This window comes from Lathyrus oleraceus, chromosome 4 (assembly GCF_024323335.1).
Source record: "Lathyrus oleraceus cultivar Zhongwan6 chromosome 4, CAAS_Psat_ZW6_1.0, whole genome shotgun sequence".
In the NCBI taxonomy this organism is placed as follows: Eukaryota; Viridiplantae; Streptophyta; class Magnoliopsida; order Fabales; family Fabaceae; genus Lathyrus; species Lathyrus oleraceus.
Window position 1 is genome coordinate 482,310,144 of NC_066582.1, and position 19,410 is coordinate 482,329,553.

Genomic DNA, 19,410 nt, shown 5'->3' on the forward strand with positions numbered 1-19,410 from the left:
CTTCCAATCACTGCATTGGTCAAATCTACGTACTATCGTTTATGATCACTATTTGGTAGAAGAGGCCATCAGTGGACAAAAATGTTAGCCTCTGGACAGGTTTTCACTGATAACTGCAACAAGGGGATGGCTGAGGAAGTCATCAAAGCTAACACGCACAACGTCATGCAGTTCGATCGAGAGAGATTTTATTTCATGGTCCAAGAGAAGATTAATCATAACGACGGTCGACCAACCGGAACGTTCAGCGTTGATCTGAGGAAACAACACTGTGACTGTGGGAAATTTCAGGCATTTCACTTACCTTGCTCCCATGTAATCGCAACATGTTCGAGCATACGCCAGGACTATTCCATTCACATTTCAGACGTCTTCAAAATTCTTAACGTCTTAAAGGTCTATCAGGAGAGTTTCCTAGGACTTCCCCATGAGGAGAATTGGCCACAATATGAAAGATTTACTCTTTGCCACGACGACTCTATGAGAAGGAGGAAGAAAGGGCGCCCAAACAACACCAGGATTAGAATCGAGATGGACGACGTTGAGAAGGAAAAAAGAATGTGTGGAATTTGCCGTGAAATAGGACACATGCGTAGGAAATATCCTAATGTTGCAGGACTATCCCAACGACCTTCCAGATGATTATGTTGTTGTTTTAAATATTCGTTCAGATGATTATGTTTTTTTATTTATTTATTAACTACTATGCACGTAATATATATAAACCATTGTGTATTTCTAATGTCTTTTGGGAACAAACAATTATGAAATACATTTGTTAATAAAAGGGTTATGGTTACAAAGTACGACCACATTAACTAAACAACAACAACAATCAACACAACTGGTAATTAAAAAATTAATCAACAACAACAACCAACACAAGTGGACCTTTAACTCCTCTATTAACTTCACCACTATGTGCCGAAAACATACACTGAACATCTTCATCATTTTCTATACGATCCAGGTAATACATGTACGTACCATCGGGGCTTGTATCAATCAACGTTATGTATGGACAACGATACTCTACTTTCCTCACCTTCATACGACGCCCGCCCAACTGTCGGAAGCCAGTGTGGATGGCTGACATCAGTGTTCTGAAATTCCATTGCGGATCAAGGCAAACACTCATTTTTTCACCGTGTCCATAAAATACAAGACTACAAACAGACATTCTGACCTAAAGAAAGGATTTGGTGATCTGAGTTACATTTCTACAAGTTCTGCTATTTATAAAAAAATTAATACTTGAATACTCGGTCAATCATTGGCCGAGACAGTACAAACACAAAAACTTTTTGACGGGAAAGATATAATTCCCAAAAAATTATTGAAATTTTGGAGGAAAACACATCAATTTTATTATTAATATATAAGACACAAATTATTTCTATTATTAATATTTTAAAAATTAATCATTTTTATTATTAATATTTGAAAAATAATAATATCAATTTTTTTTTATTATCATGAAAAACTATTATTATTTACATTTTATTTTAAATATTTTTATAAAAAAATTATTATTATTTTTAAGTAAATCAATTATATTAATTAAATATAGAATTAATAATTAAAAATCAATTATATTAATTATTATTACTATTTAATAAAATATTCAAAATATTAAAAAGAAAAAAAGAGTTTCTTCATACCCTCGGCCATTCATTGACCGAACCCTTACGGCACGCAATGGGCCTTCAGGCCCTCGTCCAACTATTGGACGAGCCCAATAAAAAAAAAGGGACAAATTGAGAAAATTTTTTCAGATAGTGGAAAATAATTTTCAGAAAAGGGACATGTGGGAAAAAAGTCTATATATAATGTGTGGTTCAGCTTACCCACACAAATCTCATAGTTTGCTAAAATATAATAATTTAAGTGAGAGATAGTATAGTACCCAGATGTGGAAGCTGAAGATAGGAGATGGTGGAAAAGATCCAAACATATTCAGCACAAATAATTTTGTAGGGAGACAAACATGGGAGTTTGATCCTGATGCTGGTACTTGTGAGGAGAAAGCTCAAGTTGAAGCTGCTCGCCAACATTTCTATGATAACCGTTTCAAGGTTAAGGCATGCAGTGATCTTCTTTGGCGCTTTCAGGTAACTGTCTCTAATCTATACAAAAATGGTGGCTCTATGAATTGGTGAGAGGGAATACTTCTCAGATAGATTCCATTTTTTTTAAATAACAGTGGTTTGGAATTCACTGTATGAATAAGTTAACTGTTACGAGTTTGAATCGATAGCTCTATCTATATATGCATTAAAGTTCTACTTGTGTATTTTATTCTCACCACTTAATTATAATTCATGAATAAATTAAAAGAAATGCAAGTAGGAAACAATTTTTGTTACTAATACTACTAGAGAATAATTCCCCAGCACGCTCATAGGACCACAAATATGAAATATCAAACGGGCCTCCATGCATAAAATCACATCATGTAGATGTTTATCAACTCAGACAAAAAAATGACAAGAAATGTTGGTCATTTGGAACAATTCCATTCAAATTGCAATACCTCAATTCACAGAAAATGATAACTACTGAATTTTTTTGAAAATACCTTAAAACGATTTCTAGTTGGATTGGTTTGATTTTTAAGGTCCGCTAAAAATTTAGGTTTAATTGAAATTTTAATCTCTTAATTTAAGTATTTATTTTATATTAATTATATAATTAATATATATTTCTTTAAACAAGTTAATCAATTATATTGATCATTAACAAAAAACATTTAAAATTGAATAATATTATTTGTTGTCTATCATGTTTTTCATCTTCTTTTCCTATTCTCGTTCTTCATCTTCTCTCTCCAAACAACACAAGTTCCATTTAATTAAAAACTTATTTTAAAAAAATTACACCAAATTAAATATTATTAAACATATCTAAAATCTTTTGTAAAAAATCTTTGATATTTGGTTACAATTTTTTTTTGGAAATCTAATAAAAGATGCCTACATAATTTTAAATAGTTATTTTATTTTATGTATATTAAATTAATCTATTATTTATTGGGTTTTATTTAGTTTTTAAATATTTTATTAATTTAAGTTACTCATGTGACTAATATTTCTATTTCAAATTCAAATATCTTGATCATATTTTTCACACTTTTATACTCATGTGTAGTTGTGTAGAGACATCATATGTAGATGCAGGAGCGTAAATTCAAACCCGTAATATCTCACTTGTTCACTCTTAAAATTATAAACTTCAGCCATTAAATTTCTTTAAGAAAAAGTTTTCAGTATTTATAAAATGTATCGAACCTCGTAAATGTTATCCTTAAAATAATTTTTTTATCTAAACCCATTTCATATTTCACAACAAACATATCTAATATATAGGTTTTGAAAAACTTAGATAAATATTTAAGATGTATCACCCGCATAAAATTGTATTCTTAAAATAATTTATTTATCTCAAACTCAATTCATATTTCACAACTAACATATCTACGGCCGGTTTGGATCTATCCACGTCAAAATTTAAATTCAACATAAATCGCAGTTTCATTCTAAAGATCTAATTTCGACAAATAAAATTTTGGTTTATGGTGAATTCACTTAAATAGATTTGTTGTTTAATCGATTGAATCAGTTTAATATTTATTAGATTAAACTCATAAAAATGGTACATTCTTTTATAAATTCATACATTCATTTTTTAATAAAAAAAACTCTCAAAAATTTAAAATAGCCTAAAACGAACTATTATTATTATTAAAGACAAAGTTATTATTATGTAATAACATCTTCAATATCATTTGACATTAATTTTATCATTATCATACTTTAAACTACAATTAATTATATTTTTGTGAATACACAATGTAATCATCAAATTATAAAATTGATAATAACTGTAATATTATGAACTCCGTTTTTATAATGGATCGACCTTATAATAATTAAAATAAATATTAATTAAATACAACCGGATTCGATTTTTAAAGGATCCAAAATAATTATTTGAGTTCAACCGAAACAATCATATACTATTCATATTAAATAGTTGGATAAATCCGACATCCGTCCGACCCGTTTTCACAAAAAGAATAATATGTCTATCGAATTCAATCGAACACTTTAAATGTGTCCACCCTTATTACTCAATAGTAATGTATTTTTGCTTTTTTTAAGATACTTTAATTTATGGGTGTTTGCGGTGCGGTTTGTGCGGTTTTTGCGATAAAAATCACCCGAACCGCAAGAGAAAAAAGCATGCGGTTCGGTTTGGTTCGGTTGACTTTTAGAAATAAAACCAAATCAAACCAAACCAATGCGGTTTGGGTTGGTTCGATCGGTTCGGTTTTTTATAATATTTTTATTTGAGTCATATATACTCCTACAAATAACGACATAACTTTGTGTTTAGTCATTCATACATTACTAAGTAACATCAAAATTCATCATATTTAGACAAAAACGTTTCATTCAATATACAAAAAATCAGATTAGACAAAAGTGGAATAAAAGACAAATATAAATAGTAGCATAAAATAATATCAAATACATTATAATAAAATATAAAAAAAACATATGAGATGAGAGATTATAGAAGATGAAAAAAAAAATAAAAGATGCGAGATTGAGAAGAAAAGTGCAATAAAAACGTAATTGGAAGAGAAAATAGTAACATAAAAGATAAAAAAAGAAAGAACATAATAGAGGACTTATTAGAGTAGAATAAGCGAGACCTTCATGGAAAAGAAGATGAGAAGAATGTGTGATACTACTATGAGAGATTTAAGAAGGTTGAAATTGAAACCCTAAGTGTGATTAAGAGAAAATTATTTGTAATTGTAAGGTTAAGGCATACTAAGTTATACAAACCGCAAACCAAACCAAACCATGTGGTTTTATTAAAAAATGATCCAAACGAATCCGAATCAAATGCGGTTTTTTGCGGTTTCGGTTTGGTTTGATTTGGTTTGCGATTTTCTATTGGGTTGGTTTGGTTTGGAACACCCCTACTTTAATTTAAAATTTTAGACGGTTAACTTTGTTGTATCTTTCCAAGTTTTTTTATTTGACTCAATTAAGTTACCTTTTGTTTTAATTTGTAAGCAAACAAATAAAAACATAGATCTTTGAAACTTACATAAATTTTTATCTGATGTTACTATAACTAAAATTGAAAGAATATATGTCTACCACATAATTTTTTTAGCTCATTTTACTATAACTAAAATGGGAAGAATCTATTTTCTACCAGAGTTGTATCTCTCATCCTCAAACTTTACAAAAATAATAAAATAACATTTAAAAAAATATTAAATGTGCTGTAAAATTTTATTTGATGCGTAAGATTATCTAAATAAATTACCAATTAATTTGATACACTTTAATCATATATTTATATGTCATCAATAAATCGCAATCAGTTTTAAACAATTTTATATTGTCATTACTACAGAAAAGTCATTTCACAATGATTGGAAAAGGGATACCACCATGTCTGGCCAACCATTGTGAAATAGGGGATGGTTGCATGTATGATGATTTTCACCATATCGTGTACCCGTGATTATAAGTTATGTAGCGCATTACCTATTACAACGTTACTTTAAACAACCGTTGTGATGTTTTTAACGCAAAACATTTAACAACGGTTGGTATGAACAACTGTTATAATATATACATTCAGTTTATTATAATTCATGTGGAATGCTTATTTCGCCAATACTCACTAAACATATAACATTTCAATCTGATCTAAAACATTATAATATGACAAATTAAGTTATATTAGAAGAACAAGTTCACGTTCAATGCTATACAAAAATTCTTTAACTCCTTATTCACATTTTGTTCTTTAATTGTTAGAACTTTGTTTAATGCTCCTAGTTCTTCAACCTCTTTTTCATTCACCTTTAGTTTGCAAAATATTATTTACTTTGCAAACAAAATTAGAGGTGGAGAAAGGGACGGTTGAATAACTACAAGCATTAAATAAAGTTCTAACTGTTAAAGAATGAAATTCAGATAATGGACTGAAGAATTCTTGTCTAGAATTGAATTTGTCCTTCTTTTCTAATATAACTTTATCTATCATATTATAATTTTTTAATGCAATCTGAAAAGTTATATATTCGGTAAGGGGTTGGAAAAACACTCAAACCACATAAGATATAATAAATTCATCTTTTAAACAAACATTAACAACAACATTCATCTACAACAAATCTTAAACAACATAACACTTTGATTAATAAGAACAACAATAACATATATATCAACTCATAAAATGTTTCAGAAACGTACAAGTCTCACATAACGGCATCCACAATGAAAGGAGGATGAAGGTGAAGTAAAAATTGTTAACTTGTGTTAATTTTGAATGGATGTCATTCTGAGTCTTTCACACAAGTTTACAACGCTCACTTTAACTTCATCCTCATTATTGAAACAAGCATCCCTACCTATAAGTCAAAACAAGATGAAAGTTCAAACACTATTTGAAACAAGCTATTGAAACATAAACATAAACAAATTTTGAAATAAAACAACATCAACAACCACATCAACAAAAGCATCAAGAACATACAACAACATTTATCAACAACATCAACAACATTTATGAAACAATTTAGTGAAACTTAAGCATATTTTGAAACAAAACAACATCAACAACATACAATAACATTTATCAACAACATGCACGAAAATAACATACAACAACAATAACATATAACAACAAAAAGAAATTCATGTGAAACATAACAACAACATACACAAAAATGAGAGAATGAGAAATAAGAAGAATACTTTTATGTATGAAGAACAAGATTGAGGCAATAATGTAGAATATAAAAGCTAATGACGAAGAAGAAGAGAGAAAATGTGTTCTAATATTTTGCTGTGAGAGATACGACAATATTGTCAAGAAGTGATAGTTAATTCACTTATATATGAGTAAACAATTTCACCACAGTCGTATTAAAAAATTGTGATGGAATGTAATGCCTTTCACAATGGTGGATATTACCAACCATAATGATATGTATTTCAATTTTAATATGTATATCATATCTTAAGGACAACACTCATTGTAACAAAAAAATAGAAAATTGCTGGAGTTAGGATTCGAACCATGTCACTTCATGGATGTATAATCACGGTTATTTATTTTGACCATAATGCAATGTCTTTTGATAAATATAAAAAAACAAAACACGTCTATAAATGAGATATTACCACAATTAACTATTAGAGCGTTGTAAGTTAGTGTTATGAAATGTATATTTTGTAGTAGTGTGCAAACAATTTTATACTCCCCATGTTTGTTTTTTTATATGTAGATTTTGAAAGAAAAGAATTTTCAACAAACAATAGAAGGTGTAAAGATCAAAGATAACGAGGAGATATCAGAAGAAAAAGTTACAATTATATTGAGAAGAGCTGTTCATCACCTATCAACTCTTCAATCTAATGATGGTCATTGGCCTGCTTTAAACGCAGGTCCTCTATTTTATTTTCCTCCTCTGGTTAGTACCTTTACAACTATATACGATTTTATTCATTTCATAATGAATATAACTTCATTAAATAAAATTGTTTTAAAATGAATTTTATTTTAATTTTAATTTTTATTGTAGAATTATTATTATTATTATTATTATTATTATTATTATTATTTCCAATTGTATTATCTAATTAATATTATGTATGCTACTCGTAAAATATTATATTTCACTTTGAATTTATGATGATGAAATATAAATTATTAATAAAATTAATTTAAGAAAAAAATCATGAAAATTTTATAATATTTTTAAATTTATATGTAAAATTTTAAGCAAGTTTTATTGTAAAATTGAGGAGATAATATAATAATGTATATATTTACATTTTTAGTATTAAAATTCATTGTAATTAAGAGAAAAATGAGTATCGTGAGAGTAATAATGAATCTGAATATTTGAGACACCTTAGATGTTTGTGTGAGAGGAGGTGCGTTATGTGGTTGGTCGTTGAATTTAATTAGATCGTGATCGACACGTCTGGAGGGAGAAACCATCTTCCCTTGGTGGAAGGAGTAACCACCTACTCCATGCGTTATTCGCTTGATGTTGCTCTTAGATCTTTCGATATGAGCCTTGAAAACGGCCATGAACAGTTTTCCCTAAGCCCTTCTCTATGATTTGTAAGACAATGATATATCGCGTATGTCCCTAGGCCGATTGCTGACAAGAGTAAATGAAGAGTCTTGATGAGATATCACTTTCATTGGGAATATGCATATTAAAAATATAATGGGTAGCATTTTACAGTGAGCTTCTAATGCGTGTCCATATACTAGTCAGGAAAGATGCCTATTCCATCTTAGGATAATCAAGTACCTCGAACAAGGAGATATTGACGGTTGATGGCGTGAGCTTCCCAATATAATGGATCATACAGTCCTTCGTGGTCAGGGTCATATAAAGAGTTCTTGAAGTATTATTTTCACTTTTTTCGTCATTTGTGAACGATAGTAACTATCCTTTTTTATATCATCAACTTCTCTCTTTCTTGAGAGTTCTTTTGTGCTGATTTTTTAACTAGTCTCATATGCAATATTTTCTTTAGTGGTACCTGCGAAACATATGTAATAAGCTTTATTTCTTTAAGATAAGGATCATATTTTCCTTTTATTCACTTCTATTTTATTTATTAGGGTTTTTAGAGATTAGATTTGTGTGGTCTCTGATAGTTGAACTTCTGTTATTGACATATTTAAATAGAGCACTAAATCTTTACCCTTGAATGTGTATTGTGTTGTTTCTTTAAATTTTCCTGTGCAGTATTAACAATATTCCTCATAATGGATATTCCTCCTTCCATAATCTGTAAGGAAAAAGAGAAGAACTCGCCAATATGGGTCGGTCAGGAGACGTTGGGTGTCGCACCGATTTTTGTTCATAAGGGCGATTTGGATCATGCTTTTATTAAGGCGAGAGCTTCATTTGACTAGGGAGTGCTAGTTCTCTATAAAGATAAAGAGGTATGAAACAAATATAATAAGTGTGTCATTCCTCTTCACAAGTGTTTGTTTTCTTTTACATACCTTCGCCTTCCTTTTAATAATTTCAAGATTGACGTTCTTAACCATTTCTTAACCGCTCCTTCACAATTACACTATGCGAGTTAGGATTACATCAAAGTCCTCCAATACTTGTGCAAATATAAGAAAAATGTGCCGAACTTGACGTTATTGTTCCATCTTTTCATAGCTCAACTTAGCTTGACTACTTCAAGAAAGGGTCATTGCCTGATATCACTCCGACAACCTACTAGGATGTTTGATGTTTACTCTGATAGTGTGAAACATTTTAAAAATCGTTTCTTTCTGGTAACTACCATCAACAAAAAGGATCATGCGAATATATGCTTAATAGATCTTGGGCCATCTTATCAATGCGTGAACATATTCTCCATGTTCTAGTGTCAAATCCACTTCTTTTCATATTATGGGTCTTATGTTTACAAGGTGGACATTTTGTCTCAAGAAGACGTATTTCTAAAGAGGAAGTTGGTATTCTTCTTCGAGGATCCGGGTTATGTCAGGGGCGTTGTCCTTCGTGATGCAGCATCGAAAAAGAAACTGAAGTGACTCATAGAGATGCGCCTGTTGATAGATATCAGATCGAAAGAGGTCATGAAGGTTATCTTTGAGTGAGTGAGACATGAAATTCTCTCTTTCTTGAATATTCCTTTGGTTATCCCTTTTATAACTCGTCTATTGTTATCCTATATATAAAATGAAATGGGAGAAAGAAATGCAATAAATGAGGAGGACTCATCGGGTTATCCATATTCTTACAGGTGCTACCAATATCCTTGCCAATGAAAGGGTTTCGACATTAGGGACCCCTATCATTTTAGTTACTCAAGACATGCCTACTTCGACGCATGTGGAAATAAGAGATTTATCTAATCAGGTTACCGAGGAAAATGTTTTGTGTTCACCACAACCCAATGACGGGGAAAGTTTGTACTTTAGTTCTGAGCTTGAAATGCCTCAAGTAGAAGAATTATTCACTAAGTGTCCTCGGCTACTAGCGCAGAACTTAAGGAGTCATGGTCCCGCAAGAGGTTCTACACTAATCATCACAATCCATCTCTTCTTTGTCTGTCACCTTCAACAAAACGAGTTCATCATCATCACATTGTCTTTCTAGTTTTACTTCATCTTTAAATGATTCATTATTGTTGACATAACACTCATATGTAAAATGTCCATGACTATTATGGTCCTTTCCTATATTTTTTGTTGCCACCTCTATGGTTTCCACTTGAGTCACCATGATTGTGTTTCATTTCTTTGCTTCGAAGGATTGTTGTCTTGTTGAGAGTTTCTTTTATTTGAGTTGTGATAGCTTCCTCTTCCTCTATTTCCAGACCGTAACCTTTATTTCTTATACCATAAAGATGAGTCAAATTATCATTCATAAAAAATAATATATATCACAATTATAATTATTTTTTTATAAAAATTTCTAAAATGTATTATGCTATTTTTAAAATTTCATTGCAATTTAAATAATTTAAGTTTATCATATATATTTTAATTTTTCAGAAACAATAAATAATATAATACTTATTTTAAAAATTATATAAAGTAATATGCATGTGATCTAAAATGTATCAATTTTTTAGGATTATCTTGATGTTAACCTAACACAAATAAATTCACTTTAAATTAATTTAATTTTGGTCATGTTAGGAACACTCTTTAAATATTTCAAATAAATAAAATATTTTTTAAAAAAGTTAATTATTTTAATTTCCAATGCGTTGAATAAATACATTTTCAAAAAACTTACATTTTTAAGTTTGTTTTTGTTAGGTGGATTTTAGAGAGGAGAGGAGGGGATGAGAGGAAATATTTTAAGTGAAAAATATTTAGTTTAGTATTTAAGGAGGGGGAGGAGAGGGGATTGGAATCACTCACATATTTATTATATTTATTATATTGAAGAAATTAATCTATAATTTTTAATTAAAATTATAAGAAAATATTAAAAACTTGGGTTTTTTATCAAAATTTTCTTCCTTTTTTTGGTGTTGGAGTTTATTTTTCTGTGGTTAAAAATTTATTCATTATTTAAGTGAATCTCATATATTATAGGTATGATTTTTTTTTTTCCAAATTAACATCTTTTTACTTTTACCTTTTCCAAAAAAAAAATCATTTTCATTATAACAACTATACCTTTTTTTTTCTTTCATATGTTTTACTTTATTCTATTTATTATTGTTTATTATTATTTTTAAAGTTTTGATATTATTTTTTTATTATCTTAATGTTTTTTATAATATTTCTTTTAGATTTTATTGTATTCAATTATCTTTTAAAATTATATATTATTAACGTTATCTTTTTGTAAAATATTTTATGATATTCTTTAATTAAATATTTATATTTCATTAATGAATTTGTGTTTAAATTATGAATGATAGATACTATTATGTTTCATATTTTTTTAAAAATTATGAATAATAAATATAAAGATTTTACAATAACATTATAAGGATAATAAATAGTCTCATTTTAAAATACATCGTATCCTTTTGTTAACCAAATATATTTGATTTTAAAATCCTTTACTTTCCTTTCATATTTTGAATTAAATATATAAATCAAATTATTTCTCTTCCTTCTCCTCTCCTACCTTTCATAATTTCTGTATTTGGTTTAAATTTCAAAGATAGAAAAGATAGATAAATGAGATTAAAATTCTTTCCGAATAATTTCCTACTTCCCTCAATTTGGGAAAATTTGGAGGGAAAGAGAGATGTTTAATTTTAATTATTATTATATTTAGATATTTATCCTTATTTATTTATTTAATTAGATAGTTTTTAAATTTCTTTTTTATGATATTCTCTACTTAAATACTTTAATTAAATACTTATGCTTCGTCAATAAAAATCCTTTCCCTCCTCTCTATTGAACGGAACAGAATCTAAAGGCACTTGTTATCATTTCCTATTTTATATGTAGTGACTTCGCCTGGGTACAACTGTATTTCGTCAGGTACCCGGATTCATACAGACGGTTGCCGGTAGGGATTATGTATCTACAAACACCGTTCTATCTCCATCCAACAACCATGGTTATGGTCGAATGGGTGAATACAGATTCATTTAATCGCGATGATGTTGACGACAATAGGTTGAACCACGTGCGAAGTATTAGACGCGAAAATGGCTTAGTATAGGTAATAACGTCTCTAATATACTCTCTGTTTGTTTCGCTTCTTTTTCTAACTTCTCTCTCTTTCGAGTCTTCAATCTCATATTTTAGGTTTTGTTTACTTTCTTTGATTTGATATGTGCTACAAAATTGTCTGAGCGTGCAATAGGAATTCGTGTTGTAGCAATTGTTGAAATTAGGATTTGAATTGGTGATATTTTAATTTTCTGTTTTCCAAGGTTTAAATTAGTTTAAAATTTATGAAAAATAGAAGTAAGAAAATCAGGTTAAAGACTTTGGTTGCATTCAAAACACCTGGTTTAGGGATTGTTCTTGAGGGCAAACCATTTTATTATATGTCCAACATTTTAGAATATAATAATATATGGGGAAGAATACTGCAATTTGTTTGATGCAAACCACTGATTTTTTGTGACAATCTACTGAGCTTGTACTGAATATTATAAGATAACGTTGCAATGGTTTTACTTTCTTTTATTCCTATGGCTCATTAGTATACATCAGGCTTTATGGATAGAGGATGCATGTACAAGAGTTTCTTATGTTGTAATTTTTTGTAACAGTAAATGTTGATTTCTTGTAATATATATATATATATATATATATATATATATATATATATATATATATATATATATATATATATATATATATATATATATATATATATATATATATATATATATATATATATATATATATATATATATATATATATATATATATATATATATATATATATATATATATATATATATATATATATATATATGTATGTATGTATGAAAGTCAAATAGGAGTATATTCATTACTAAACTATATATATCAGTTATCATCTCATGTCATTTTCAACTATCAATAATAAAAATGAACATAGAATGTTGGACTAATCAAGATTAACTTTTCCATTCACTTAAAACATTGCAGGTCTTTTGTATGTACGTTACGGGACATCTTGATTCGATGTTCCCTCATGAGTATCGGAAAGAGATTCTTCGTTACATATATTGTCATCAGGTATGGTTGAGAATTTCACATTCAAATAAGATATGACTTGAAAATGTGTTTTTATGAATGGGAGACATCCCCTACCTTATACCAAACCGATTTTGAAGCATTCAACTAGACCTAACCTAAATTATAGATTGGTATCAGACTTATACATATATGTCTCTGGCCATCCTTTATGGACCACTCGAGCCACATTGCAGATGTCCAAAGTTTGAGAGAGAGTAGTGATCACAGTCTAAAATTTGTGAAATATGGTAAGAAAATGTGTTTAAAAGCTAGAGATATCTCCCACTTTATACATCATGTAAGTTTGAGTTAAGCCTAACCCTAATTTAATCTACACACAAAATCCAATAGTGTTGGGCATTAGAGGGTGTATTAGAAAAATCCAAGTCCCACATCAAAAAGAGACTAGGTCTTAAAATAGAGGCACTCCTTGCATTATAAGCTGATTTTTAAGATTGATTTAATTCCAATATAAAATGTAAAATGATATAAGAGTTTATCCAAGATCTATTGGACCACCTACTATTAGCCATGCTTCATATGTCAATTATAGGCCATGAGTTGGTGTGTTGAGACTCCCACATTGAATATAATGGCTTAAAAGTGTATTTTTTAAGTGGGAGATATCTCTCACCTTACAAACTCATTTTGTAGAGTCGAGTTAAACTCAACCTAAATTCTAAGAGTTATACTTGTTCTATTTACATACGAATTGATTATGTTAGAAAAAAACAAGAGAATTATAATCTTTTTCACTTTATTATACTAATTAGTTAACTTGGTTATTTTGCTCAACCACATACAGTTTGAAATATATTCATGCAAAAAAAAAATTACATATAATGTTGACCATGTTGCATTTTCATTTCAAGAATGAAGATGGAGGGTGGGGATTACACGTGGAGGGTCACAGTATCATGTTTTGTACTGTACTCAATTACATATGTATGCGAATACTTGGAGAAGGTCCAAATGGAGGTAAAGAAAATGCTTGTGTTAGAGGAAGAAAATGGATTCATGATCATGGTGGTGTGACACATGTATCTTCATGGGGGAAAATTTGGCTTTCGGTAATGTTTTATTTGATATAATATATATAATTATGCAAAAAATAGTATACACATATACATATATGCCAATCTGATTGAATATTGAAACAATACAGATACTTGGTATCTTTGATTGGTGTGCAAGCAACCCAATGCCCCCTGAGTTTTGGATGCTTCCCTCATTTCTTCTAAAGCATCCAGGTTTAGTTAATTAACTTATGTTTTCACATTTTAATGAATATAAATTATTAAATTGAGTGTTTATTCTATCTCATTTTTACCTTATACCAAATACAGCTAGAATGTTGTGTTATTGCCGATTGGTATACATGCCTATGTCTTACTTGTATGGGAAGAGATTTGTGGGTCCAATCACACCACTCATCTTAATGTTGAGAGAAGAACTCTTGACTCAACCTTATGAAAAAGTTAACTGGAAAAAAACACGTCACCTATGTGCAAAGGTGAGGGATGTAATCTTTGATTAATCATAAGTGTGTATATACATATCCTTTTTATATATAAGCACTGTCATGGGGGATGTACATGACAGTTTTTGGGCTCTCCACAATGGCAAATATCGGACAACACTGAATAAGAGCGATAATTGTCCATTTCATATATTACTTGCTAGAAGATTTCTTGTGTAATTTGGTTTAAGTATATCTTGTACTCTTGTTGTTACAAATAATTTGTTTTCTATGAAAAAAATGCAGGAAGATCTTTACTATCCCCATCCTTTGATACAAGATCTAGTATGGGATAGTTTATACATTTTCGTGGAGCCACTTTTGACTCATTGGCCTTTTAACAAGCTGCTTAGAGAAAAAGCTCTCCAAACAGTAATGAAACATATCCATTATGAAGATGAAAATAGTCGATACATAACTATTGGGTGTGTGGAAAAGGTAGTTATCATAATAACAAAAAGTTCTATATAATAGGGAATTAAGTCATTTAAATTGATGAACAAAAAAAATTCCTTTTAGGTTTTGTGCATACTAGCTTGTTGGGTGGAAGATCCAAATGGAGATGCATTCAAGAAGCATCTTGCTAGGCTCCCAGATTATTTATGGGTTTCAGAAGATGGAATGACCTTGCATGTATAAACTATATTACCTTATTTTAATGCAAGTCAATTAGTAGAATATTATCACTATTATTACATCATCACATATAAATGCACATAATTTTATAATGCAGAGTTTTGGGAGCCAAACATGGGATGCTAGTTTGGTCATTCAAGCTTTGCTTGCCACTAACCTAATTGAGGATATTGGTCCAACACTTGCGAAAGGACATGAATTCATCAAGAAGTCTCAGGTGTGCTTAAATTCAGTGATAAGAACATTATATTTACTAAAGTTTAACAATACTCTTATATTTATCATCTGTGTACTCTCTCTTTATTAAGATGAGTATAAAGTAACTGATAGTATAAAAGTATAATTGGCATAAAAACAGTTAAGACAAACTTAAAAATTGAAAACATTATATATATATATATATATATATATATATATATATATATATATATATATAAAAGGACCATGAAAAAAGAATAATATAAGCTTTCCTATTTATTTTTCGTTATACCTCTATCAAAATTTAATGTTCCTTATTATATGCACACTCTTATACATTATAAAAACTTGTATTAGCTATAACTTGTATAAGTATATTATTTTTAACTATATATGACAAATTTGTCATCAAGTGTAAAGTTAGTGTTCATTAAACAATTGGACAATTATGTGTGCTACTATTCAATTTATAGGTTAGGGACAACCCTTCAGGAGACTTTAAGAGCATGTATCGTCATATCTCTAAAGGGTCGTGGACCTTCTCTGATAAAGATCATGGATGGCAAGTTTCTGATTGCACTGCAGAAGCTTTAAAGGTAACTAACTAACAATATAAGAGTGTGTTGTCTATTTTTACCATAACAAACAAAAAACCCATATTTGTTAATTTATTTTGTGGTTGTTTTAGTGTTGTCTGCTTTTGTCTATGTTGCCTCCGGAGATTGTGGGGGAAAAGATGGAACCTGAAATGTTATATGATTCAGTCAATATTCTATTATCACTTCAGGCAAGTACTCTACTATCTCTCCATTCTTTTGTATGCTATTTTTAAATTTAATTTTAAAAATGAGTACTACTTAACTATTTATTATAAAAAGAGAAATATGTGAAATGCGATAATAAATTAATGGTATCATAGGAAAGCATACAAAAATTAATGGTACATAAGTAATTTCATAAAAAAACATCAAAATTTATTGATATACTTGGTGTATGTAAATAACTTTAAAATGATATATTAGTTCCCTTTTGTAACATACAAAAAGACACATTAGGGGCCACATAAACCATACTTGTTATGTGCTATGAGTGGTTGCAACTTGCAACAGAGAAAATGTGAATAACAACAACCCTGTGAATTTGCATAAAAAGTGGAAGAATGGTCAATGGCTATGTGGTGAAGCTTAAAAGAACGGCCATGAACAGAACTGTTGCGAATGACCAACTGTTGATGCAAAGCAGAGGCAAAGCTCAAATGAACAAAGGAGACTGACAATCAGACGATTGTGAAGATGACGAGGGAAAATGCAACAATGTAATAGAGGTTTTGTAACTTTAGTCTTAGAATGACTTATGGTAACGAGACTTTTTTTTTTTCATTTGATTTACATTTTTTTTAAAAATTATTTAGACTCAAAAGTGATGTTAAGAATAGTTTCTAAATCAGTTGGTAGACCAGCCAATTACCATAAAGACTCTATGACTATAAGTTAGCTCGAACGTCTAGTTTATTTATTATCTCCACATTCTACATAGACTATGTGTACTACCAATGTAGAAAAAAGACTTTCTAAATTGGTTTTATAGACAACAAATTTTATGACTTTGTATTTATTTTTAGAAATGACATTTCATAATTTTTTTATCTTAAATCAACCAAAAGTCAGAGATTTCCCTTTGAGCACTTTGATCATTAATGTTCAATATTCTTATGAAACATGATTTACTTTTGATGCATTGTTATAGGGTAAAAAAGGTGGTTTACCAGCTTGGGAGCCATCAGAAGCTGTAGAATGGTTGGAAGTAAGTATTGATCAAATAATTATGATATTTGTTAAACCTCTTACATTAACTGTTCTCTATGGTGTATACACATACTAAGTTATTAATTATATTTGTAATTAACTTTCAGCTACTCAATCCAATAGAATTTCTTGAGGAAATTGTAGTTGAGCGTGAATATGTTGAATGCACTTCATCAGGAATCCAAGCTTTAGTTTTGTTTAAAAAACTATATCCAGAACACAGAAAGAAAGAGGTTGAAAATTTCATTGCAAATGCAGTTCGATTTATCGAATATAAACAAACTAGTGACGGTTCTTGGTATGGAAATTGGGGAATTTGCTTCACTTATGGTTCTTGGTTTGCACTTAGCGGTCTAGAGGCTGCTGGCAAGACTTATGATAATTGTGCAGCCATTCGCAAAGCTGTTGAGTTTTTGCTTATAACACAAAGAGAGGATGGTGGGTGGGGGGAGAGCCATCTTTCAAACCCAAAAAAGGTTAGTCGTTGAATTATTATAGCATACTAATTAATTAACTTAAATAGAGATCTCATTCATTTAGATAAGTTAATATCAGCAATTAGATGAGGAAATATCTTAAGTTAAGTTTGTAAAAAAAATATATTCAAAAGATATATACACATACAAATTACGATAGGATTGAAAACAATGCAGATATACGTATCTCTGGAAAGAAGTCAATCAAATATTGTGCAGACATCATGGGCTATTGTGTGTGATAGATATTTGAATTCTTAATCATTTGGTTGGTATTCGACTTAATATTGACTATTGTGTGTGTAAGAAGTATTCATCGAGAAATCAATGCCTTTAATAGATCTCATTTATCTATATAAGTTAATTTCTGCAGTTACGCGTGTATCTTACTTTATAAAAAATATTCAAAAGATATATATATACACAAATTATGATATTATGATATGTCATTAAATTAAAATAACGCAGATATATGTACCTCTTGAAAGAAGTCAATCAAATATTGTGCAGACATCATGGGCTATTATGGGTTTAATTCATGCTGGTCAGGTATCTTCACTTTTATTGTAAATTAATATTCAAAATGCTTAGTTACTACTCTCTAACTACTAATGAATATCAAAATATGACTATTTTGTGTGTATGTACAGATGGAGAGAGACCCTACTCCTCTTCATCGTGCTGTAAAGTTGATCATCAATTTCCAACAAGAAGAGGGTGATTGGCCCCAACAGGTTCATCTCAATTGTTTGGTTTTGATATTATGGCTTTTACATATATATGCTTAACTCACAATAGGAAAATTTTAATTTATGTGATAACAGGAACTTTCGGGAGTATTCATGAAAAATTGCATGACACATTATGCAATGTATAGAGATATTTTTCCAACATGGGCCTTAGCTGAATATCGTAGACGGATTCTGTTGGCTTCTCCAGAAGTTTGAAATGAAGTACAGAGCTGAGCTGAGCAGACAAAGGAAAAGTCAAGTCAATGAAGAATCAAGCAAAGACTATTCTACTTCAATTAAACTATGAGCTTTGTTATGTTGACACCAAATTTCCTATATCTTAATTTTTTTTTCAAAATATTTTAAGAGTTACACAAAAACCAAGACAAGGAAAAAATATTAAAATAATAAAATGCACGTGTAATGGTATATAAATACGGTGTACTTGACATTTTAAGTGTAATTTTATCATTTCTCATAAAGTATATACAAAAGCAAATACATCATTATGCTTTAGGGTGTGTTTGTTTCAAGGTTTTAAAAAATATTCCTGGGAATATTGTCATGGGAATGCAGCATTCCCATGTTTGATTCAATTTTTTAAAAATTATTCCAAGGTATATTTTATTTTCAGGAACTTTATTTTTACATGGTTCTTTTATTTTTATTCTAAGGTTTAAATGGTGGGAATCCAACATTCCTATGGGAATAAAATTCAACTAACTACAACTCCCCACTACTACTCACATTTATTTATTTATTTTATTTTTTATAATTTTTAAATTAAATAAATATTATAAACATTC

At 29.4% G+C, this 19,410-nt stretch overlaps 1 protein-coding gene across 6 annotated transcripts in view; it reads left to right on the forward strand.

The window, feature by feature from the left end:
- LOC127076377 (mixed-amyrin synthase-like) overlaps positions 1 to 19,055 on the forward strand; it is a 77,908-nt gene extending 58,853 nt beyond the window's left edge. The window contains exons 1-16 of one of the 6 annotated variants that reach the window (XM_051018010.1): positions 1,852 to 2,111; positions 7,322 to 7,507; positions 13,150 to 13,239; positions 14,112 to 14,309; positions 14,405 to 14,489; positions 14,586 to 14,752; positions 15,005 to 15,196; positions 15,278 to 15,391; positions 15,492 to 15,611; positions 16,066 to 16,188; positions 16,281 to 16,379; positions 17,339 to 17,395; positions 17,505 to 17,873; positions 18,342 to 18,417; positions 18,524 to 18,607; positions 18,698 to 19,055. In XM_051018010.1, coding sequence (XP_050873967.1) covers positions 1,911 to 2,111; positions 7,322 to 7,507; positions 13,150 to 13,239; positions 14,112 to 14,309; positions 14,405 to 14,489; positions 14,586 to 14,752; positions 15,005 to 15,196; positions 15,278 to 15,391; positions 15,492 to 15,611; positions 16,066 to 16,188; positions 16,281 to 16,379; positions 17,339 to 17,395; positions 17,505 to 17,873; positions 18,342 to 18,417; positions 18,524 to 18,594 — 2,148 coding nt within the window. In that variant the 5' untranslated portion in view covers positions 1,852 to 1,910 and the 3' untranslated portion in view covers positions 18,595 to 18,607; positions 18,698 to 19,055. Of the gene's footprint in view, positions 1 to 1,851; positions 2,112 to 7,321; positions 7,508 to 13,149; positions 13,240 to 14,111; positions 14,310 to 14,404; positions 14,490 to 14,585; positions 14,753 to 15,004; positions 15,197 to 15,277; positions 15,392 to 15,491; positions 15,612 to 16,065; positions 16,189 to 16,280; positions 16,380 to 17,338; positions 17,396 to 17,504; positions 17,874 to 18,339; positions 18,423 to 18,523; positions 18,608 to 18,697 lie in introns of those variants that run through there. The other 5 variants (XM_051018009.1, XR_007786807.1, XR_007786806.1 and 2 more) reach the window with 5 other exon arrangements.
- Positions 19,056 to 19,410: the final 355 nt, after the last annotated feature.